This window comes from Mobula birostris, chromosome 2 (assembly GCF_030028105.1).
Source record: "Mobula birostris isolate sMobBir1 chromosome 2, sMobBir1.hap1, whole genome shotgun sequence".
Classification (NCBI taxonomy): Eukaryota; Metazoa; Chordata; class Chondrichthyes; order Myliobatiformes; family Myliobatidae; genus Mobula; species Mobula birostris.
The window spans coordinates 144,328,244-144,347,293 of NC_092371.1; the positions used below are offsets into that span (position 1 = coordinate 144,328,244).

General features: G+C 40.7%; 1 protein-coding gene across 5 annotated transcripts in view; it reads left to right on the forward strand.

Moving 5' to 3' along the window:
• The window catches only part of ube3d (ubiquitin protein ligase E3D), a 268,872-nt gene that overhangs the window by 78,338 nt on the left and 171,484 nt on the right, over positions 1–19,050 (forward strand). Inside the window, exon 10 of one of the 5 annotated variants that reach the window (XR_011884289.1) lies at positions 15,799–16,120. The exons of 2 other annotated variants lie outside the window; for them this stretch is intronic. Coding sequence is in view for 2 of the 3 variants with exons in the window: in XM_072250060.1 (XP_072106161.1) it covers positions 15,799–15,856 (58 nt within the window). In the remaining variant the exon portion in view is untranslated. Of the gene's footprint in view, positions 1–910; positions 951–15,798; positions 16,121–19,050 lie in introns of those variants that run through there. 2 more of the 5 variants (XM_072250060.1, XM_072250076.1) reach the window with 2 other exon arrangements.

Genomic DNA, 19,050 nt, shown 5'->3' on the forward strand with positions numbered 1-19,050 from the left:
TGACTGTTTCTCTATCCACAGCTGCTGCCTAAACTGTTGAATTTTTTCCCAGCATTTCCTTTTTTTTAATTGCAAATATCTTGCATTTGCAGTTTTGTTGATTTTTTTTTCACAATATTGAGTTATTTGCAAATGTGATCTCAAACAAAACACTTGCCACTTTCAGGCTTTCACTCTTTCAGACTTTTTCTTACTTTATTGTGTTCCTTGAAGCTAAATCTGTCTTAACAAGTATTATTTTGTCTTCCCATGAATACTTTTGATGTATTTTGAAAATACATGGATTGTAAGTTGTTATGCAGTTTGAGAATTCCGACAGTTTGATTTCTATTACTACCGAGCGTATTGAACCTGATTATTGTTTTTAATAATTATCTACTGCTAAGAAAAAAAATGGTAATTGGGGCATTTTGTCAATGGAGAGAGATTGAAAACAGTTGAGACAGAAGGATCAGGGTGCCTTTGTACATGAACCACTGAAAGGTAATGTAGTTACAACAATCAGTTAGGAAGTAAATTTTGCTCCCCTCCACCCCACTCCCAACTACTCATAGACATGCTGTCATTCTGCACTTGTCATTTTTTGTCTTTTATTGCTGCTGTTTCACATGTTCATATTACTGCTTGTTTTATATAGTGTCCATAACAATGTCCACCTTGCTTAAGCATGCACCCTTGATGATGTTAGTCTTCAGGTCACTCCACAGTTAACATTATTCTATAACTGTGCTGGATCGTAGCTCTATGTGCGACTACATGTACTGTGTTCTGCACCTTGGCCCCAGAGGAACGGTTTTGTTTAGCAGTATGCATGTGAATGACTGAATGACAATAAACTAGAATGTGTATGTTCGCCTTTATTGCAAGATGATTTGAGTGCAGCATCAAAGGCTTCTTTCTCCAATTACAGAGGACCCAGATGAGGCAGTATCTGGAATATTGTGTGTGCATCTGGTCTCCGAGCCTAGAGGGAGTGCTAGAAAGGCCTCCAGATTGGAAAATTTCCCTCAACCCAGGAATCAATGACATTGGGCATTGAGAAGTGGCAGAGGTTAGAAGAATGACAGGTAATCTCACTGAAACATAGGAAGTTATTCAGTGATTTTTTGTGTGTGTGTGTGGTGTGGACACTCACATCTCATAATAAGAGATCAGAAGTGAGAAGAAATTCCTTCACCATGAGAGTGGCCATGGAGGCTTGCTTGCTAGGTTTATTTAAGATTGATCACAAGAACCAGTGGTTACGGTACAAGCTCTAGGAGTGTGTTGGTATCGGCCATTGTATCTTATTGCACAGTGCGAGGGATTGTATGTCCTAGTTCAGTATCCGATCCCATTGTTCTTGTCCTGAGCATATTAGCTGTCCCTCTGCCATAGTGAAGGGGGGCACTTCTCTGCTGATCCAGTAGTAGATCGTACTCCTTGTGTTACTCCCTCTTCCAGGAATCGAATTTCTCAGATGAAGAGGGCAACATAGTTCAAGCAAAGCTATAATATACAGATTAAAGAAAGGAAAGTAATTAAATATAATGGCTTATTAGAAACACAATAATTTCACAACAATGGCTTTGTCTCTTGTGATCTTTCCTCTGTTCCAACTCCACCCCATCCTCTGAGACAGTATCGAAATATCACTGGAAGGTGTGTTTATTCAGTGACGGTGGTTGAACCATTCTGTTTAAGATTTTATTGAACAAAAAATACATGCATACTGCAAATTCACTTTCAAGGCTCCCTTTCAATAATTGTCTCAGTATTCTTGATGGGCTGAATGACCTACTCCTATATCTTATGGTCTTGTTATTTTTACTTGTACGGTTTATCTTTTTTTGCACATTTGGTCAGTCTTTGTTTATGTGCAGCATAGTTTTTCATAAAATTCTTTTGTGTATATTTTCCCCTGTAAATACCTGTAAGAAAATGAATCTCCAGGTAATATACAGAAATGTACAGTGTATGTACTTTGATTATGAATTTACTTTGAGCTTTGGTTATGACTCACTGATACATAGCAACATCTAGGGGTGGGTATTGCTCATGCTACTTTTTATAAATTTACAGTTGGGATTGTGGATGAAATGGTGCATAGAAGATAAACTTTAGTTTCTTTCCTTGAGAATGAATATGCATCATTATACTGGATTTTTGTATTGGGTTTGGGGCTAGTCATGGATTGTTGGGAGTATTTGCTTTTAATAAGTGGCACTAGTTAAAATAGCATTTAGTTTACTGTCTGAACAAAAAAAAAATCCCTGCTTCAGGAAAAGGTGATTGTCCCTTTTCTCCAGTAATTCCCAGGGGCAGCTGTTGCACCATTTTGCATGTAAGGTATGCTCGGAGGACTATAGTTCCATCTCCAATGTGCCAGATAGTGCTAATTTTCCAAGTTTAAGTACTGTCAGTTTTTTTGTTTATTACTGGATTCAGGTGGTTTGAGATAGGTGGTTGGCCACAGGGCAGATTGGACCCATCTGTGGCTGCTGGTTGGGGAAATCTCAGGAAGTCCTGTATGGATGCATGGTTGTGAGACTGGGAAAAGGGGTGAAGTGTGGTGATCTGAGGGAGCTCATTTACCGATTGATAATTGTTAGAGGCAGGGGGTGATCGGAGTGGTAAATGATAGGGAGCCTGTCACTGATGAATGGGGCATTGGGAGTGGGGTGGGGATTGCAGTTCTGATTGATCGGGGACGGGTTGGGAATTGATAGGGATTATTGGAGCCCTGCACTGATGGATGGTTGGCATGTGAGGGGGGGTTATAGGAGCAGTTGATTGATGGGAGTTGAGCGAAATGAGAAAGTGCTTGGAACTGACGAATGGATGGTGGTGAAAGTGATGGAAGGTGCAAGAAATTGAAGGCTGGGCCAAGGGGAATCATGGGGTCTGAGGGTGGCAGGGTAGGAGCTTGGGCATTTAATAGCCTAAGGCAGGGTCAGGAAATAGCCTTTGGGAGGGGGAGGCTTTGCATGGGTGAGGTAGGGACAGCATGGAGATGGAAGTTGGCAGGGATGTCATGCTATGATGTTGGTGATGTCAGAGGGAAATGAAAGGAATTCATGGACTTGTCTGATAGAGGTTTCAGTCTAGCCCCATGCTGGTTGTTCCAAGAGTACCTAAACAATGTCCCCCAAAATGAATATTACACAACGAATGTCCCTGATATCAGAATCATGTTTATTATCGCTGATCGTATGACATGAAATTTGCTATTTTCTGACAGTAGGACTGTAAAGACGTAAAATTGCTCTAAATCAATGGTTGGAAGAAAGGATAGGGTTCATGGGTTCAAGGGCCATTCAGAAAACTGATGGCGGAGGGAAAGAAGCTGTTGTTGAATCATTGAATGTGAATCTTAAGGCTCCTGTCATCCTCCCCAGTGTTAATGAAGAGAAGAGGACATGTCGTGGATGGTGAGGTAGGTGAGATAGCACCCATTGCGAAGGGTTCTGGATCCTTTGTACTGCATGGCATATTCTTGAGGCACAGCCTCTTTAAGATGTTCCACTGGTGGGGAGGGCTGTGCCTTGGAGCTGTCTGAATCTGTAACCTCCTGCAGCCACTTGCAATCTTGTCTATTGGAGCCTCTGTGCCAGGCTGTGATGCAACCAGTTAGAATATTCTCCATTATATATGTCAAATCTTGTAAGAATATTCAGTGGCATTGTGAATCTCCTCAAATTCCTCATGAAGCAGTCGCTGGTGTGCCTCCTTCATGAGTACAGGGATTGACTGGTGAAATTTTTGAAATGATGTTATCATGTTTGAGCTAGTGGCAAAAAAAAAATTCTCAATTGCTTAACACTGCCAAAAAAAAGTGCAGTACTCTGCAATTGAATTTTTAACCAACTGAGTTTCTACCCAATTGTCCTTTACTGTAGATTGCCCTGTAATTTTGGTGTAATTTAAACAGCGTGTGGGCCTGGAAATAAGAATATAGATTTATTCACAAATTGTGGGCCTCTCATAACGTCTTGAGCTGCTGACAATGGCAGCTGCTGTTGGCACTTACTTTTACTTGCATCAGCAGGGAATGACTCATGGATAATGGTACCACGAAACATACAGTGGCATGCAAAAGTTTAGGCACCCCTGGTCAAAATTTCTGTTTCTGTGAATAGTTAAGTGAGTAGAAGATGAACTGATCTCCAAAAGTCATGAAGTTAAAGTTGAAACATGGAGGAACTCAGCAGGTCGGGCAGCATCCGTGGAAAAGATTGTTCAACGTTTCGGGCCGGAACTCTTCGTCAGGTTCCGGCCTGAAATGTTGACCAATCTTTTCCACAGATGCTGCCCGACCTGCTGAGTTCCTCCAGCGTGTTGTGAGTGTTGCTTTGACCCCAGCATCTGCAGATTATTTTGTGTTTAAAGTTGAAACATTCTTTTCAACATTTTAGGCAAGATGAGTGTATTATTTTTGTTTTGTACAATTTTAGAGTGGAAAAAAAAGGAAAGCAACACCATGCAAAAGTTTGGGCACCCCAAGTGATTTGAGCTCTCAGGTAACTTTTACCAAGGTCTGAGACCGTAAACAGCTTTTTAGGGCTATGGCTTGTTCACAGTCATCGTTAGGAAAGGCCAGGTGATGCAAATTTCAAAGCTTTATAAATACCCTGTCTCCTCAAACATTTTCCCAACAAATCAGCAGCCATGGGCTCCCAAGCAGCTGCCTAGCACTCTGAAAATTAAAATAAATGATGCCCACAAAGCAGGAGAAGGCTATAAGAGGATAGCAAAGCGTTTTCAGGTAGCCGTTTCCTCAGTTTGTAATGTAATTAGGCAATGGCAGTTAACAGGAACGGTGGAGGTCAAGTTGAGGTCTGGAAGACCAAGAAAACTTTCCAAGAGAACTGCTTGTAGGATTGCTAGAAAGGCAAATCAAAACCCCTGTTTGACTGCAAAAGACCTTCAGGAAGATTGAGCAGACTCTGGAGTGGTAGTGCACTGTTCTACTGTGCAGCGACCTCTGCACAAATATGACCTTCATGGAAGAGTCATCAGAAGAAAACCTTTCCTGCGTCCTCACCACAAAATTCAACGTCAGAAGTTTACAAGGGAACACCTAAACAAGCCTGATGCATTTTGGAAACAAGTCCTGTGGACTGATGAAGTTAAAATAGAACTTTTTGGCCACAATGAGCAAAGGTATGTTTGGAGAAAAAAAGAGTGCAGAATTTCATGTAAAGAACATCTTTCCAACTGTTAAGCATGGGGGTGGATCGATCATGCTTTGGGCTTGTGTTGCAGCCAGTGGCACGGGGAACATTTCACAGGTAGAGGGAAGAATGAATTCAATTAAATACCAGCAAATTCTGGAAGCAAACATCACACTGTCTGTAAAAAAAAAGCTGAAGGTGAAAAGAAGATGGCTTCTACAACAGGATAATGATCCTAAACCCACCTCAAAATCCATAATGAACTACCTCAAGAGGTGCAAGCTGAAGGTTTTGCTATGGCCCTCACAGTCCCCCGACCTAAACATCATTGAAAATCAGTGGATAGAACTCAGAAGAGCAGTGCATGCAAGGCGGCCCAAGAATCTCACAGAACTAGAAGCCTTTTGCAAGGAAGAATGGGTGAAAATCCCCCAAACAAGAATTGAAAGACTGTTAGCTGGCTACAAAATGTGTTTACAAGCTTTGATATTTGCCAAAGGGGGTGTTACTAAGTACTGACCATGCAGGGTGCCCATACTTTTGGTTCAGGCCCTTTTTGTTTTTTGTTATTTTGAAACTGTAAAAGATGGAAATAAAAAAATAATCTTGCTTAAAATATTAAAGAAATGTGTCATCTTTAACTTTATGCCTTTTGGAGATCAGGTCATCTTTTACTCGCTTAGCTATTCACAGTAACAGAAATTTTGACTAGGGGTGCCCAAACTTTTGCATGCCACTGTATATTATGATCTGATTTGACAACATCTTTGGACTTGATGCGTAACTCTCCAGAGTCTAGTTAGCCACAAGGATCATCCTAATTACTCAATTATTCATGTAAGTTGTAATGGTTTATTTTATTGTCCTGTGTATTGAAGTGAAATGCAGGTGTCCCCAGGTTTTCGAACGTTCACTTTACGAAACCTCACTATTACGAAAGACCTGCATTAGTTACCAGTTTTTGCTAACAGAAGGTGTTTTCACTGTTACGAGAAAAGGCAGCGCGCGAAAAAAAGCAGCGCGCCGCGCACCCCGAGCAGCCGCACTCCCCCGGATTTGGAACGGTATTCTAGCTGGCATTGCTTAAACACGTGCCTGTGAGCAGCCGTTTGCAAGATGAGTTCTGAGGTATTGGAAAAGCCTAAAAGAACTTGTAAGGGTGTTGCACTTAGCATGAAACTAAACATAATTAAGCATTTTGATCGTGGTGAACAAAGTAAGGACGAAATGAGTTTGGCTTGTGGAAGTTGACGAAGATAATGTTGAAGAGGTTTTGGCATCCCATGACCAAGAACTGATAGATGAAGAGCTGATGCAATTGGAAGAGGAAAGCATGGCAATCGAAACCGAATGCAGTAGCGAAGCTGAAGTCGTCCAGGAACTGAACGTGAAGCAACTGCGTGAGATTTTCGCTGCAATGATAAAGTACGACTTTAATTTTGAAAGGGTACGTCGGTTTAGGGCATATTTGCAGGATAGTTTGAGTGCTTACAAAGAACCGTGTGATAGAAAAATGCGCGAGGCTAAGCAGTCAAGCATAATGTTTTTAAGCCTTCCACATCAGCCACAGCAGACGACGAACCTCGACCTTCGACATTGAGGCAGGCAGACATGGAAGAAGATGACCTGCCTGCCCTGATCAACGATGAGATGACACCCCCGTTTCCCACCACCCCAGTGGTCCCAATCCCCAGGCCGCGGACAGATACCGATTCGTGGAGAATGCAGCAGTAGCTGGGAGGCATCCAGCACATCTTTAAGAAAAAAGCCGAAATAAATGAGCTAATTAATTAGGTGCCGCCCGGCACGTAAATGTCGGCCCAGATCAGAGGCGATTGCCAATTGCGTCGCCTCTGATCTGGGCCGACATTTACGTGCTGAGGGGCACCTAATTAATTAGCTTGTTTATTTCAGCTTTTTTCTTAAAGATGTGCTGGGTGCATTCCGACTACCGCTGTACCACTGCATTCTTCGCGGATCGGTATCAGTTCGCTGCCCGGAGGATGGGGGCCACTCACCACCCCAACCTCCGACGACTCAGCCTAACACACCATCATCAGTGTGCCCGATGCTGTCTTCCCGATTCCCGTAAGTGATATTACACTGTATGTACATTGTTTCTACTTTATATCGGCTGTGTATTTTTACGTGTTATTTGGTATGATTTGGCAGCTTCGTAGCTTAAAGGTTACTGGAGAGAGTGTTTCTGCCAAGAGCGCTTGCGTGAGATTTTCGCTATGGAGAACAGTGCAGGCAATCGTTGTAGAGAAGTATTTATAATTTATATAGGCTGTGTATTTATCATATCATTCCTGCTTTTACTATATGTTACCGTTATTTTAGGTTTTATGTGTTATTTGGCATGATTTGGTAGGTTATTTTTGGGTCTGCGAACGCTCACAAATTTTTCCCATATAAATAAATGGTAATTGCTTCTTCGCTTTACGACATTCTGGCTTACGAACCGTTTCATAGGAACGCTGTATCTTCGGATGGCGGGGGAAACCTGTAAAGCCATTCAGCTCATTAAGATAAAAACAGTGACTTACATGTTCAAAAGATTTAAATATACTACCATCAACAAAATAATAAAGTTGTTAAGTTGTCACTAATCTTATTAACTGGGCCTGTTTGCCTATAAGTAATTGTAGCCCACAGTGCACCCTGGATACTGAAGCTGAGTTCCTCCAGCATTTTGTGTGTGTTGCATTGAGTATTGCACTCAATGTGCGGATGCCTGTTAAGTTCCTGGAGGCAAATATTTGTCCATCCACTCTTAAGAGAAAAATCTAATTTGCAGAGAAAATCTTCTTGGAATGTGGCTTGGATGGAGTATATTTTTTCTTAACAATTGTGAAAGGCTTATCCAACTTGTTTGATGATTCACCTTCAGTAGCGACTTGGCTCATCATCTCTGACCCATGTTTGGCTCGGCTCCGCATGGCTCATTTCTGCCCTAGCTTCTTGTACAGGTGAGTTCGTGTAAGGTGATCTGAGCTGTTCGGAGATATTTCACAATGAAACAGAAGGTGAGCACCAATCCCTTTGTTTTCCACATTAATTATATAATCTCAGTCAGTAGTTACGTATTCATTTAATGATATAATCATGTAACCACTGACTGATTTTACTTTCAATGTGGAGAATGCAGAAAGCTGTTTGGGAATGGAAGGTCTATTCATGTAGTTTTGTATTGTTTGTCCACTCTGGGCCTCAGATCCTTGTTGCTGTGCTGGTGCACGTAGCTGACGCCTGAAATCACTGTGGCCCCATTGTGCAGCCTTGACCAAGTACTACAGATTCGTACTTAATACTTAACTCTCACTGACCCCTTTGCACTCAACAGCAAAGATTATAACATTAATGTTGTAAATTATTTTCTGTAATAATTTTATCTCCTAGTTGTATATCAACTTTGTTGTTCGATACTGTAATTTTTCTATTTCCTGAAAAAGAAAGCTGTGAGGAGCAGGCAGCCCAGAACATCTAGTGTGTAATTATAAAAGAGTGGCAAGCTGTTTTCATTCAAAGGAAACTCTTGTACTCTTTGTTTTATAGTTATGTAAATCCATTATGGAAATTGTAATGGAGAGAGGATTGGAAGATAATTGCTTTTCAGCAAGTAACTCAAAGAATACTCTCTGATAATGCATTCAGAAAGTGTTGTCATCCAGTTGAAGAGTTTGGAGTTTTTATCCACTACCCTGCAAATAGGTTGTCTGCTGCTAACATATCACCCAAGTGGCTAATGTCTCTTAACTTGCAAACCCTTTCACTTGTGATAAGTCAGGCTATGTCTGGAATGTGGGTGTGATGTTCTCCCAAAGTCAAAGTCAAAAGTTGTGTGTATTGACATGTGCACAACTACATGTTTGCACAGGTGCAGTGGAAGTCTTACTTGTGGCAACATCACAGACATGCAGCATCATGTAACTAGTAGTCACAAGAAAAACATAAATTATACTGAACTATTACTGTACAAGAAAGAACACAACTGGGACAAAACAATCACTGACCATTTTAGTGCAAACTGATTAAAGTGGTCATTGTGTTGCTGAACTGTAGTGATTAGGGTTGCACTGGTTGGTTCAAGAACCGAATGGTCTAAGGGAAGTAGCTTTTCTTGAACTTGGTCTTGTGGGAGGAGCTTCTGCTTGTCCTGTCCAATGGTAGCTGTGAGCGGATAGTATGGCCAAGATGGTAGGGATCTTTGATGGACGTTGCCTTCTTGAGGCAGTGCCGAAGGTAAGGGGGGGTGGTGTGAAGGAGGAGGGATGTGCCCATGATGTATTGCAGCTTTGTTATGATTGTGTTGAGGTACATTTTCAGTGTTGTTGCTCTCTATGTATGTCAGCTTTGACTAAACTGATAGTGATCTTAGTCGTACAAAAGAGATCTGCAGAGATAATAGGAGAACAAAGTCAAGGCTGATCGAAGTTCCTTTACCTCAACATTTCCCACCTTTAGTGAAAGGCTCTTGCTCCAAAGCTGATGCCAGATCGCTTTAGTTTTCCATCATTACTTGCCGATTGCCAGCATTTTCATTGTTACTAGTCAATTGCCAGCCTTAGCAGCTTTTGCTTTTGTGTTATGAAGTACTGTATATTCAGTTGGTGGAAGCACAGAGAGTGCGTCACTGATTGTTTCCAATTTGACATTAGGAAAGGAGAATAAATCTGTGGTTTCATGTCTGGTCTAGAATTATGGCATACAACCAATCCAAATGGTTTTAAGTTCATCAAATAACTAAATAATACAACTAAATAATTTCTTATTACCTCATTGTGTTGTCACCAAAAAGAAAAGAAAAGAACTAAAATGACTGGGCCTAGAACACAACACACTCTTACGACTCAGGCATTCTTTTTATTCTCCTTGTGCGCAAGGAGAACAGCATGGGCCTCATCATTCATACTGTTTTGGTCTGAACGGAAAACAGACTTTTTACACGGAATTTGCTTATCAGTTACAGATATTGACCACATGGTAAATCGTATATGCTTGAATTCTTTGCTTGCAACGTCAATCAGTATTCACAATAATTGTGTTTAAAGTCACTGTTACAAATGTCATTCCCACAGGAGTTATTTTTTCCCTGGTCTACATTCTTATTTGGATATCTGCAGGTTTCAATTCTGTATCTTTGAAATGCCGTTCAAACATATTTTGTGGAATGACTGAAACAACTGAGCCAGTGTCCAATTTTGTTTTAATTATTTTGCAGTTCACAAGTCATATTGCTTGTGTCTTGTTCATTTTCTTGTTGTAAATCTCAAGACTAACCATTCCTGTGTCACTCTCATCAGCAGATTTTCATCAATAGCATGCAGGTTAGTGCTTTTTGAAACTGCAACTTGACTTTTTATCTTTTTCTGTTCCCTATGTAGTCCTTTTATTTTTATCTGCCCAACATGCTCTTTGTACGTGTCCTACTTTGTTGCATTTTCTGTAAGTTATGTATGTAAACCTGCATTGGTCTAGTGTGTGTGAGCTCCTGCTACAATGGTAGTACAATTTGTCCACCAGGGAGGTCTCATCTAGACACTGTCATTTTGTTCATGCTCACTTATTCCTGACTGCAAATCAATTGCGGCTCTGTCTGCCATTTCCATTGATACAGCGATTTCAACTGCTCTTCTAAATGTGAGTTGTGCTTCAGTTAGAGTTATTTTTGAATGCTTTCCTATAAGATTCCATGAACTAAATGATCTCTCAGTACATCATTGAGTTTATCACTGAACTGGCAAAGTTCAGACAATTTCTTCAATTCAACCGTGTAAGCTGAAATGGACTCACCTGCCTTTTAATTCTGCTTATGAAACCGATAGTGTTCTGCAATCAACAATGGTTTTGGTTCTAAGTATTCCCGTATTACATTAGAGGGGTCAAACTTCTAAGCAACCTGCTTTTCCACCAATTACACTTGGTAAAACTGGCACTTGTTTCTCATTGGCTATTACATTTGTTTCAAAATACTGCTCAATTCATTCAGTATATATCAGCCAGTTATCCGTTGTGTCATTACATGCATCTCTTTTTCCAATGTAGCCAGCCATGTCTTTTTTTAAAATTTATTATTATCACCTGGTACTCACTGTTTATGAACCGGTGAATTTCATCCATTTTCTGCCTTTTTTTTCAATTTGACTGTCATTCTCTTCCCCCTTCTGAAGAAAAAAAAAGTGCTGCTCTTTTTTTATGACTCGAATGTCTTTCTTCCCTTCTGAAGAAAAAAATGTGCCGTGCTTTTTTTTTACTCTGTTGTCTCACTCACTCTGTGCTTCAACAGATAGGTAGTTGACTTGGGTTCATTTTAAAACTTACTTGTCACTTCTGTTATGTTTTGTAACTCCAGAAATTAATTGCAAGATAAACACAGAAACCCGGGAGAATATACATGCTTCAGTTTTACGTGGCAAGACATAAGAGGTGGTGGTGTAATGACCTATGCAATTCACGTACTTCTATGCATACCCATAACGAATTATGTAAACAACAAAGAATGCTTAATCCAACAATATATTTACAATATTATTGAAATATTAAATATACAAGTTGCTCTCACCTCAGATTCTGCCTGACCTGTTGAGTGTTTCCAGTATTTTCTGCTTTTATTTTTGATTTCCAGTGCCACTTGCTGAGCATTTCTCATTTTATCTTTGCTTCCCTCTTCTGCCTCCATGTCTCAAATCATCCTAAACATCTCCCAAGTCTTTCATATTAGTGTATCCCCTTACTCAGATTCCTCCCCTCTTCTTTTCCTTTCCTCTGTCCCATTGTTTATCCCTCACCATTTCAGTGATCGTATCCTCACTTCTCTTTTTCATGTTCTGTTCTCCTGTCCTTCCTTCCATTTTACTTCTTGTATCCTTTGTCAACATTTCCCTCAATTCTTGCTTGCGCACACCCCTTTCCCTCTTCATTCCTTTCCCTTTCTATCTCCTCGCTTCCTCTGTCCCTCCCCAATCCTGTCCTTTCTCTTTTTTATTGTTTTCCTTTTTCCCATCACCTCTCTCCTTCCTCACTCACTTTCTGTATCATTCTGTCCCCCTTCCCTGTCCTCTTTCTTGCTCCTTGCTCTCCCTAATTGTGTGTATGTGTACGTGCATACGTAGGTATAGAGGAGATGTCAGGGGTAAGTTTTTTTACACGGAGTGGTGAGTGCGTGGAATGGGCTGCCAGTGACAGTGGTGGAAGCAGATATGATAGGGTCTTTTAAGAGACTCCTGGACAGGAACATGGAGCTCAGAAAAATAGATGGCTGTTGGTAACCCTAGGTAATTTCTAAGGTGAGGACAAGTTTGGCACAGCTTTGTGGGCTGAAGGGCCTGTACTGTGCTGTAGGTTTTCTATGTTCTTTATGTACCATGTGCATGAACATTAAGCACAGAAGCAGGAATAGACCACCCAGACTTGCTTAGCCATTGAATCATTGGGTCCTTCGGATTTGTTGATATTCAGTCCCATTAATTACTCCAGTATTTTTTTAATGAATGTTCATTTTGTTGAATTCATTCAATCTAGACCTGTAATTATCCATTATTTCTGGAAGGATTTCACTATCTTCCTTCGTGAAGGCAGATAAAAAAGGGATTGAGTTTTCTGCCTTTTCGGCATTCCCCGATATTCTTTCTCCTACCTTTGTTGTATCCACATTAACATTAGCTTGTCTTTTGTTTATATCTGTAGAAACTCTTACTATCTACTTTTATCACTCTTGTTAACGTACACTCACATTTTACTTTCTTTTGCTTTTGTTGTCAATGTTCTCCTGTACTGAATTCTAAAATATTCCCAATTGGTGGGCTTAATGTTTTTTTCACAACATTACACATATTTTCCTTTGAACTAATACCATCTTTAACTATCTCTTGATAGCAACAGTTGAACCACTTCATGATTGAATTTTTATTGCCATAAAGGAAAGTATGTTATTGTAAACTGTGTATCAGTCTGTTAAATGTTAGCTATTGCTTATATATAGTCATATCTTTCTAGTATTTTCCAATCCACCATTGCCAACTCATGACTCACTCTTGGTAAATTGCTTTGCTCAGGTTTAGGACCTGAATTAAATAACTTATGGTGTATGGTGATTATTGTTTCCCCAGAGCCCCTTGACTACCAGATGATCAGTTTTAGTTGTGTATGAGGGTGGTTTGTGTTTCTTTCTCTGAAAGTAAACACTTCTCAATGCTTGCAGTTTTCTTTACTTGTGTTGGTCAACCTTTATCTCATTAAATACTGCAGTTCATCATTTTCTGTAATCATATGGAATACAAAATGAAAAACGGTGCAGCAATCACCTTAGTGAAGTAGAAGAAAATATTGTTTTATAAAGGGAATGACAGCCTCTGGAGAAAGTTAATCCCCGGCAGCGTGATAATGAGTGAGCAGTTTGGAAAAGTGTGTGTTTATGCCTGGCCTGCAGGCTTAATATGTGCTTTTAGAACATTGGAACTGATGTAGAAAGGAAATTGTGGGCTGAAGTATATGTTTCAATTGACAGGAAATTTAATTACATTTCCAAGTATCAAGCAGTGTTTATGAGGTTCGAAAAGCATGAATGCGTGTGTCCAAACAAAAGCCTCTAAATGGGGTAGGAGCCTATTAATTGTACTTACCATACCACACCACACGTATGGCTTGGGTTAGTGAATTGTGGACATGCTGTTTTGGCACGGGAAGCACAGTGACTTGCAGGCTGCCCCCAGCACATTGCAGAAAAAATGATGATGCAAATGATGCATCTTACTATGTGTTTTGATATTTCAATGTACACGTGACAAGAAAGCTCATCTTTACAAAAAGCTGATGCTGGTTAGCGGTGAACAGAATTGGATTTGTAGATTTACCACCTTCTCCAATTCGATCTCTTGATCATCCCCAGGTTTTGTTATTCCACCAGTGGTGCTTCTGCTTTGAAGACTACCATTCCCACAGGTCTTCTCCTTTTAAGATGCTCTTTTAAACACACTTCTTTGACCAAGTTTCTGGATAATACCTGCATAATAATACGTCTTTATGTAGCTTAGTGTCAAATATTTTGAGCTTTTAGAATCTAATTGTCGCTTGCAAGAACCAGCATTTGTAATAATATGAGGGAGGCTGTCTGGACCATGCTATCTCCTGGGAAGAGATCCCATGTCCCATTTATTCCTCCTTTTATTTCCCTGAAACCTTGAAATTTATATTCTCTCACAGATACCTATTGATTCCTGTTTGATTTTTATTTGCTCCTCCTCCATATTGAGGGCTAATTTACCAAAGCCCATTATTCACTTATCGGCGTATCTTGCACAGTCATTGAGAGAACATGTGGACTGTACAGAGAACATGCAAGTTCACAGATGAACCTGTGTTGCTGGAATACGAGGTAGCAGGACTAACTTGCTGCCCATCAAGTGTATTGGAACCTTGTCATCCAAGCTGCATGCTGTCCTGCCCTGACTTAAGTTCCAGTTTTCAACCCCATCGTCACTGGAACTTTGTCCCTGATAACATTACAGAATACCTTTCACCAGAAGAATTGCAGCAGTTCAGGAATATGGATCACCACAACAATCTCGAGGGTAATTAAGTGTAAGCAATATTCCTTAGTACCTTCTGGCAAGTGGTGGAGGTTGGATGTGCTGAAGAGTAGCCTTATGCATTTTGTTTTTGAAGTACATGGTGTTTATGGTGGTATATAGGTGTCAATTTGAGGGGGCAGTTTGTGCTGGTGCTTTAAAGGTTGATGCACTCATACAGGCAGATGGAGACTGTTCCATTACTGGTTCAACAGTGCACTGATGATGGCTTCTCGATTGGAGCTGAAATGTCTGCAAGCATTTTGCCAAACTCGGCAATTAACCAATCTTCCAAATTGCTCCTGGAGCAAGAGTGACTTAAAATGGGGAAAAAGTTTTTGGTGTCAAGAAGTTAGTTGCTCACTGCAATCTCTAATGTGCTTTTATAGCTATTGTATTCCCCATGGCTGGTCTAATTGCGTTTCTGGGCAATTGTAACTGTCAGGATGCTGATGGTGAGCAACTCTAGCAATGGTAATGCCACTGAATGTTAAGGTATACTCTCTGTTGTTGGAGGTGGCCATTGCTTGACCCTTGTGTAGCACAATGTAATAGCTGAAGACATTGCCCTGAGGAACACCTGCAGTGATGTCCTGACGTTTGACTTCCAGGATCTGCAACCGTCTTCCTTTATGTGAGCAATAACTCCAGTCATAGAAGTGTCATCTCTATTTTTGACCATTGATTTCAGTTTTACCAGGGCAGCTTGATGCCATGTGAGATCAAGTTATGCCTGGAGGTCAGGGACAGTTATTCCCACCTCATCTCTGGAATTCAGTTTGTTGGTCCACTTATGCACCAAGGCTGTGAAGAGGGCTAGAGCCAAGAGATGCCGGCAAAATCCAAACTGGGCATCAGGTGTGCAGGTTATTACTTGAGGGAGTGGTAAAAGAGACAGTTGGACTGATACAGGAATAAGAAATGTGTAAAACAGAATGGGCCAGATGCTGACAACTGAGATCTGCTTGGATGGGCATCTTGGTTGATGTGGACCAGTTGAGATGAAGGGATGGTGTACATGCTATATGTCTCCAGGACAGTACCGTTAACAATCCTTTCCATTTTTTTGTTGATAGAGAGAAGATTGGGCATTCAACGCCCATATTGGATTTGTCCTGCTTTTTGCATACCTAGTCAATTACATACATCATTAAGGACCCCCATCAACCAGGACATGTTCTCGTCTCATTGCTATCATCAGAAGGGAAGTACAGGAGCCTGAAGATACACACTCAACATTTTAGGAACAGCTTCTTCACCTCCACCATTAGATTTCTGAAGAGACAATGAACCAACCTATCAGCATTACCTTACTTTTTTTTGCACTACTTATTTAATTTATGTAATTTTATATATTAAATCTGATTCTGATTTTACACATTGTTGGGTAAATTTGACTGCGCGTGTGTAGGGAAGATGCACGGGTTCATGAAGTGTTCCATTTCTCATTTACCACAGCCAGTTCACCAGGAATGTAACATTCCCTTGAAGACTTTGCAATGACTTGCAATATTAAGGTTGTTATGTGTTTGCATTGCAGTTGCTGAATTTAATGTGATAATTGAACAAAGATAGGTAGATAATAAAGTTGCTCTGTATTTTTTGCAGCACTTTTTAAGAAAACAAACAGGTGCTTTTAGGTTTGTTAAGTCTGTGCTTAGACGAGGAAAACTCTTAGTGTTGTCTCTTAGAGAAGATAAGAGTTGAAGAAATTTCTTTGCAGCTGGCCCTATGGGCTTTGCTTGTATAAGAAGATTAGGAGTCCTGATTACATTAAATAATGAATATACTCAAACGATTGGGAAAGTTGCTATTGGAATATCTGTTCCTTCTTCTTTTAAAGATTTGTAAAGCTGGAGATAGTGTGATAGCTGAAAGTTAATTTATTCTTTCTTCAAAACCTATGCCAATATATTTAAGATATTAAATATGCATTACCCTTGTAGAAATCTTAGAAAATTTCAGCACATTGAGAAGTTGTTTGGCCCACTCTATCTGCGTCAAAAGAAAGTGATTCTGCCCACTTGCACTTTCTAGAACCAGGTCCTTAAGTACACATCAATTTATTTTTGAAACTTCTCTACCACAGGCACCGAGTTCCAAACCCCTACCTTCGCCCTAGGTGAAGAAACTTTTCCTCATCTCCCCTCTAATCCTTGTAGTGATTGCTTTACTTCAACATCCTCTGTAACGAAATTGGTCCTTCCTATTTACCTCAGCACCTTCCAGATTTTCATTAATTTGTTTAGTCTCCCCTCTGCTTTCTCTTTAAATAAAACAACCCTATTTTATCTAGTCTTTTTTCATCGTTTTAGATACAATTTTAACTAAAATGGTAATACAAGGCATCTTAGTGTGAGCTTTCGGAGCTGAGAAGCTGAAGGGCTGGTGCTTCTCACTACTCGACTTTGCTTTTGATTAGGCAGTGCTTGAACTTATTGTGTGTATTTCTGGTTGCTGCACTACAGGAGCAGAGAAGGCATAGAGGAGATTTACAAGAATGTTGCTTGGCCTGGAGGGTTTGAGAGATGAGGTAGATTTGGGTTCCTGAGTGAATGAGGCAGAGGTGACATTCTGGAGGTGTATAAATATATGAGGGGTATAAATGGGGTAGGTAATCAGAATCTGTCTTCCATGGTAGGGGTGTCTAAAACTGGAGGGAACATGTTTGAGTGAGAGAGATCATGTTCATAGGGGATCTGAGGGGTAAGTTTTTCACCCAATTGGAGCTGATATCTGGAATGAGCTGCCAGAGGAGGTGATGGAGTCCAGTTTAGTAACCATATTGAAGAGGCATGCGGGCAGGTACTTGAATGAGTAGGGCATAGATGGATGTGCAATTGATGAGAGAAGTGGATTTAGTATAGATCGATAGATGTGACGGTCGACATGGACATAATGGGCCACAGGCCCTATTTCCCTGCTGTTCCACTTTTTGACACAATGGTAAGGTGTTGTAATTAAAAGGAAGCATAACCTGCCTTAGCAGACTTAAAGGTAGATAAATCCCCAGGACCTGATGAAATGTATCCCAGACTCATATGGGAGCAAAGGAAGGGATTACGGAGGTCTTGACATAGATTTTTTGACAGATTGGAAAATGCTGCAGAAAGTTATAAACTCTGCCAGCTCCATCATGGGTCTGGCCTCCCCAACTTCAAAAGGCGACGCCTCAAGGAGGCGACATCCATCGTTCAGAACCCCCATCACCCAGGATGTGCCCTCTTCTCAATGCTACCATCGAGCAGTCTGAAGGCACACGCTCAACGTTTCAGGAATGGGTTCTTCCCCTCCGCTATCAGATTTCTGAATGGACAGTGAGCCCATGAGCCCATTCTTTAAGGTATCTGATAACTGGGGGACTGCAATTGTAGTATCTTTGTTCAAGAAGTGCAGCAGGGATAAAGGTAGTAATTACAGGCCTGTGAGTCTAGCGTTGTTGGTAGGAATGGCACAAGACTCATAGGGGATTAACGTGGTAACAACATGCCTGAGTGTATAGGGTTATTGATAAGAAAGGTTTGGACAAGGTCCTAAGGCACAACATTGCAAGGCGCTTGTAAAATCAGGAATTACTCAAAGGTATTCAGTATGTCAAAATCGGGGAAGATCCTGATGTAGTCTGCATAGCTTTCAGTACAGTCCCTGACAAGGTCGATAAAGAAAAAGGCAGTGGAATCAATGGCAAGTTGGCAAACTGGATAGAAAATTGACTTGGTAACATGAGGCAGGCTGGGATGATGGAAAGTTGTTTTTGTCATTGGAAACCTGTGATTGATGGCATTTACAGGTGTTGGAACCATTGCTGTTTGTTACATTTTGGATGTGAATGTAAGCAATGTGTTAAAGTTCTCAGCTGATGTGGAACTTGTGGTGTTGCTAGTGAGGTGGGTAGACCTGGGCTGCAGGACAATATTGACAAGATTGTAACATGCACGGAGCATGGGAACATGCTCCTGGTAAATGTGAGATGGTGCACTTTCGGACAACTAAAGGTGGGATATGCAAGGACCTTTGTTTATAAGTCCAATGGCTTCAATAGGACCACAAGTAAGTAAGGTGGTGAAGAAAGCAAATTGAATGTACTTTCAATAACTACGTCTGGATTTCAAGAAGAGTAAAGTTATGGTAAAACTCTGTTTAGCCCATTACCATGTGCAGTTCTGGTGGCCACACTGTAGAAAGGACATAACTGCATTGAAGAGGCTGCAGAAGATGTTCACCAGAACATTGCTTACGATGCAGTATTTTATTTATGGGAAGACTAAACATCAAGACTGGCCAACACCAATGTGCAAGAAAAAATAAACAGTGCAAATAAAATTAAT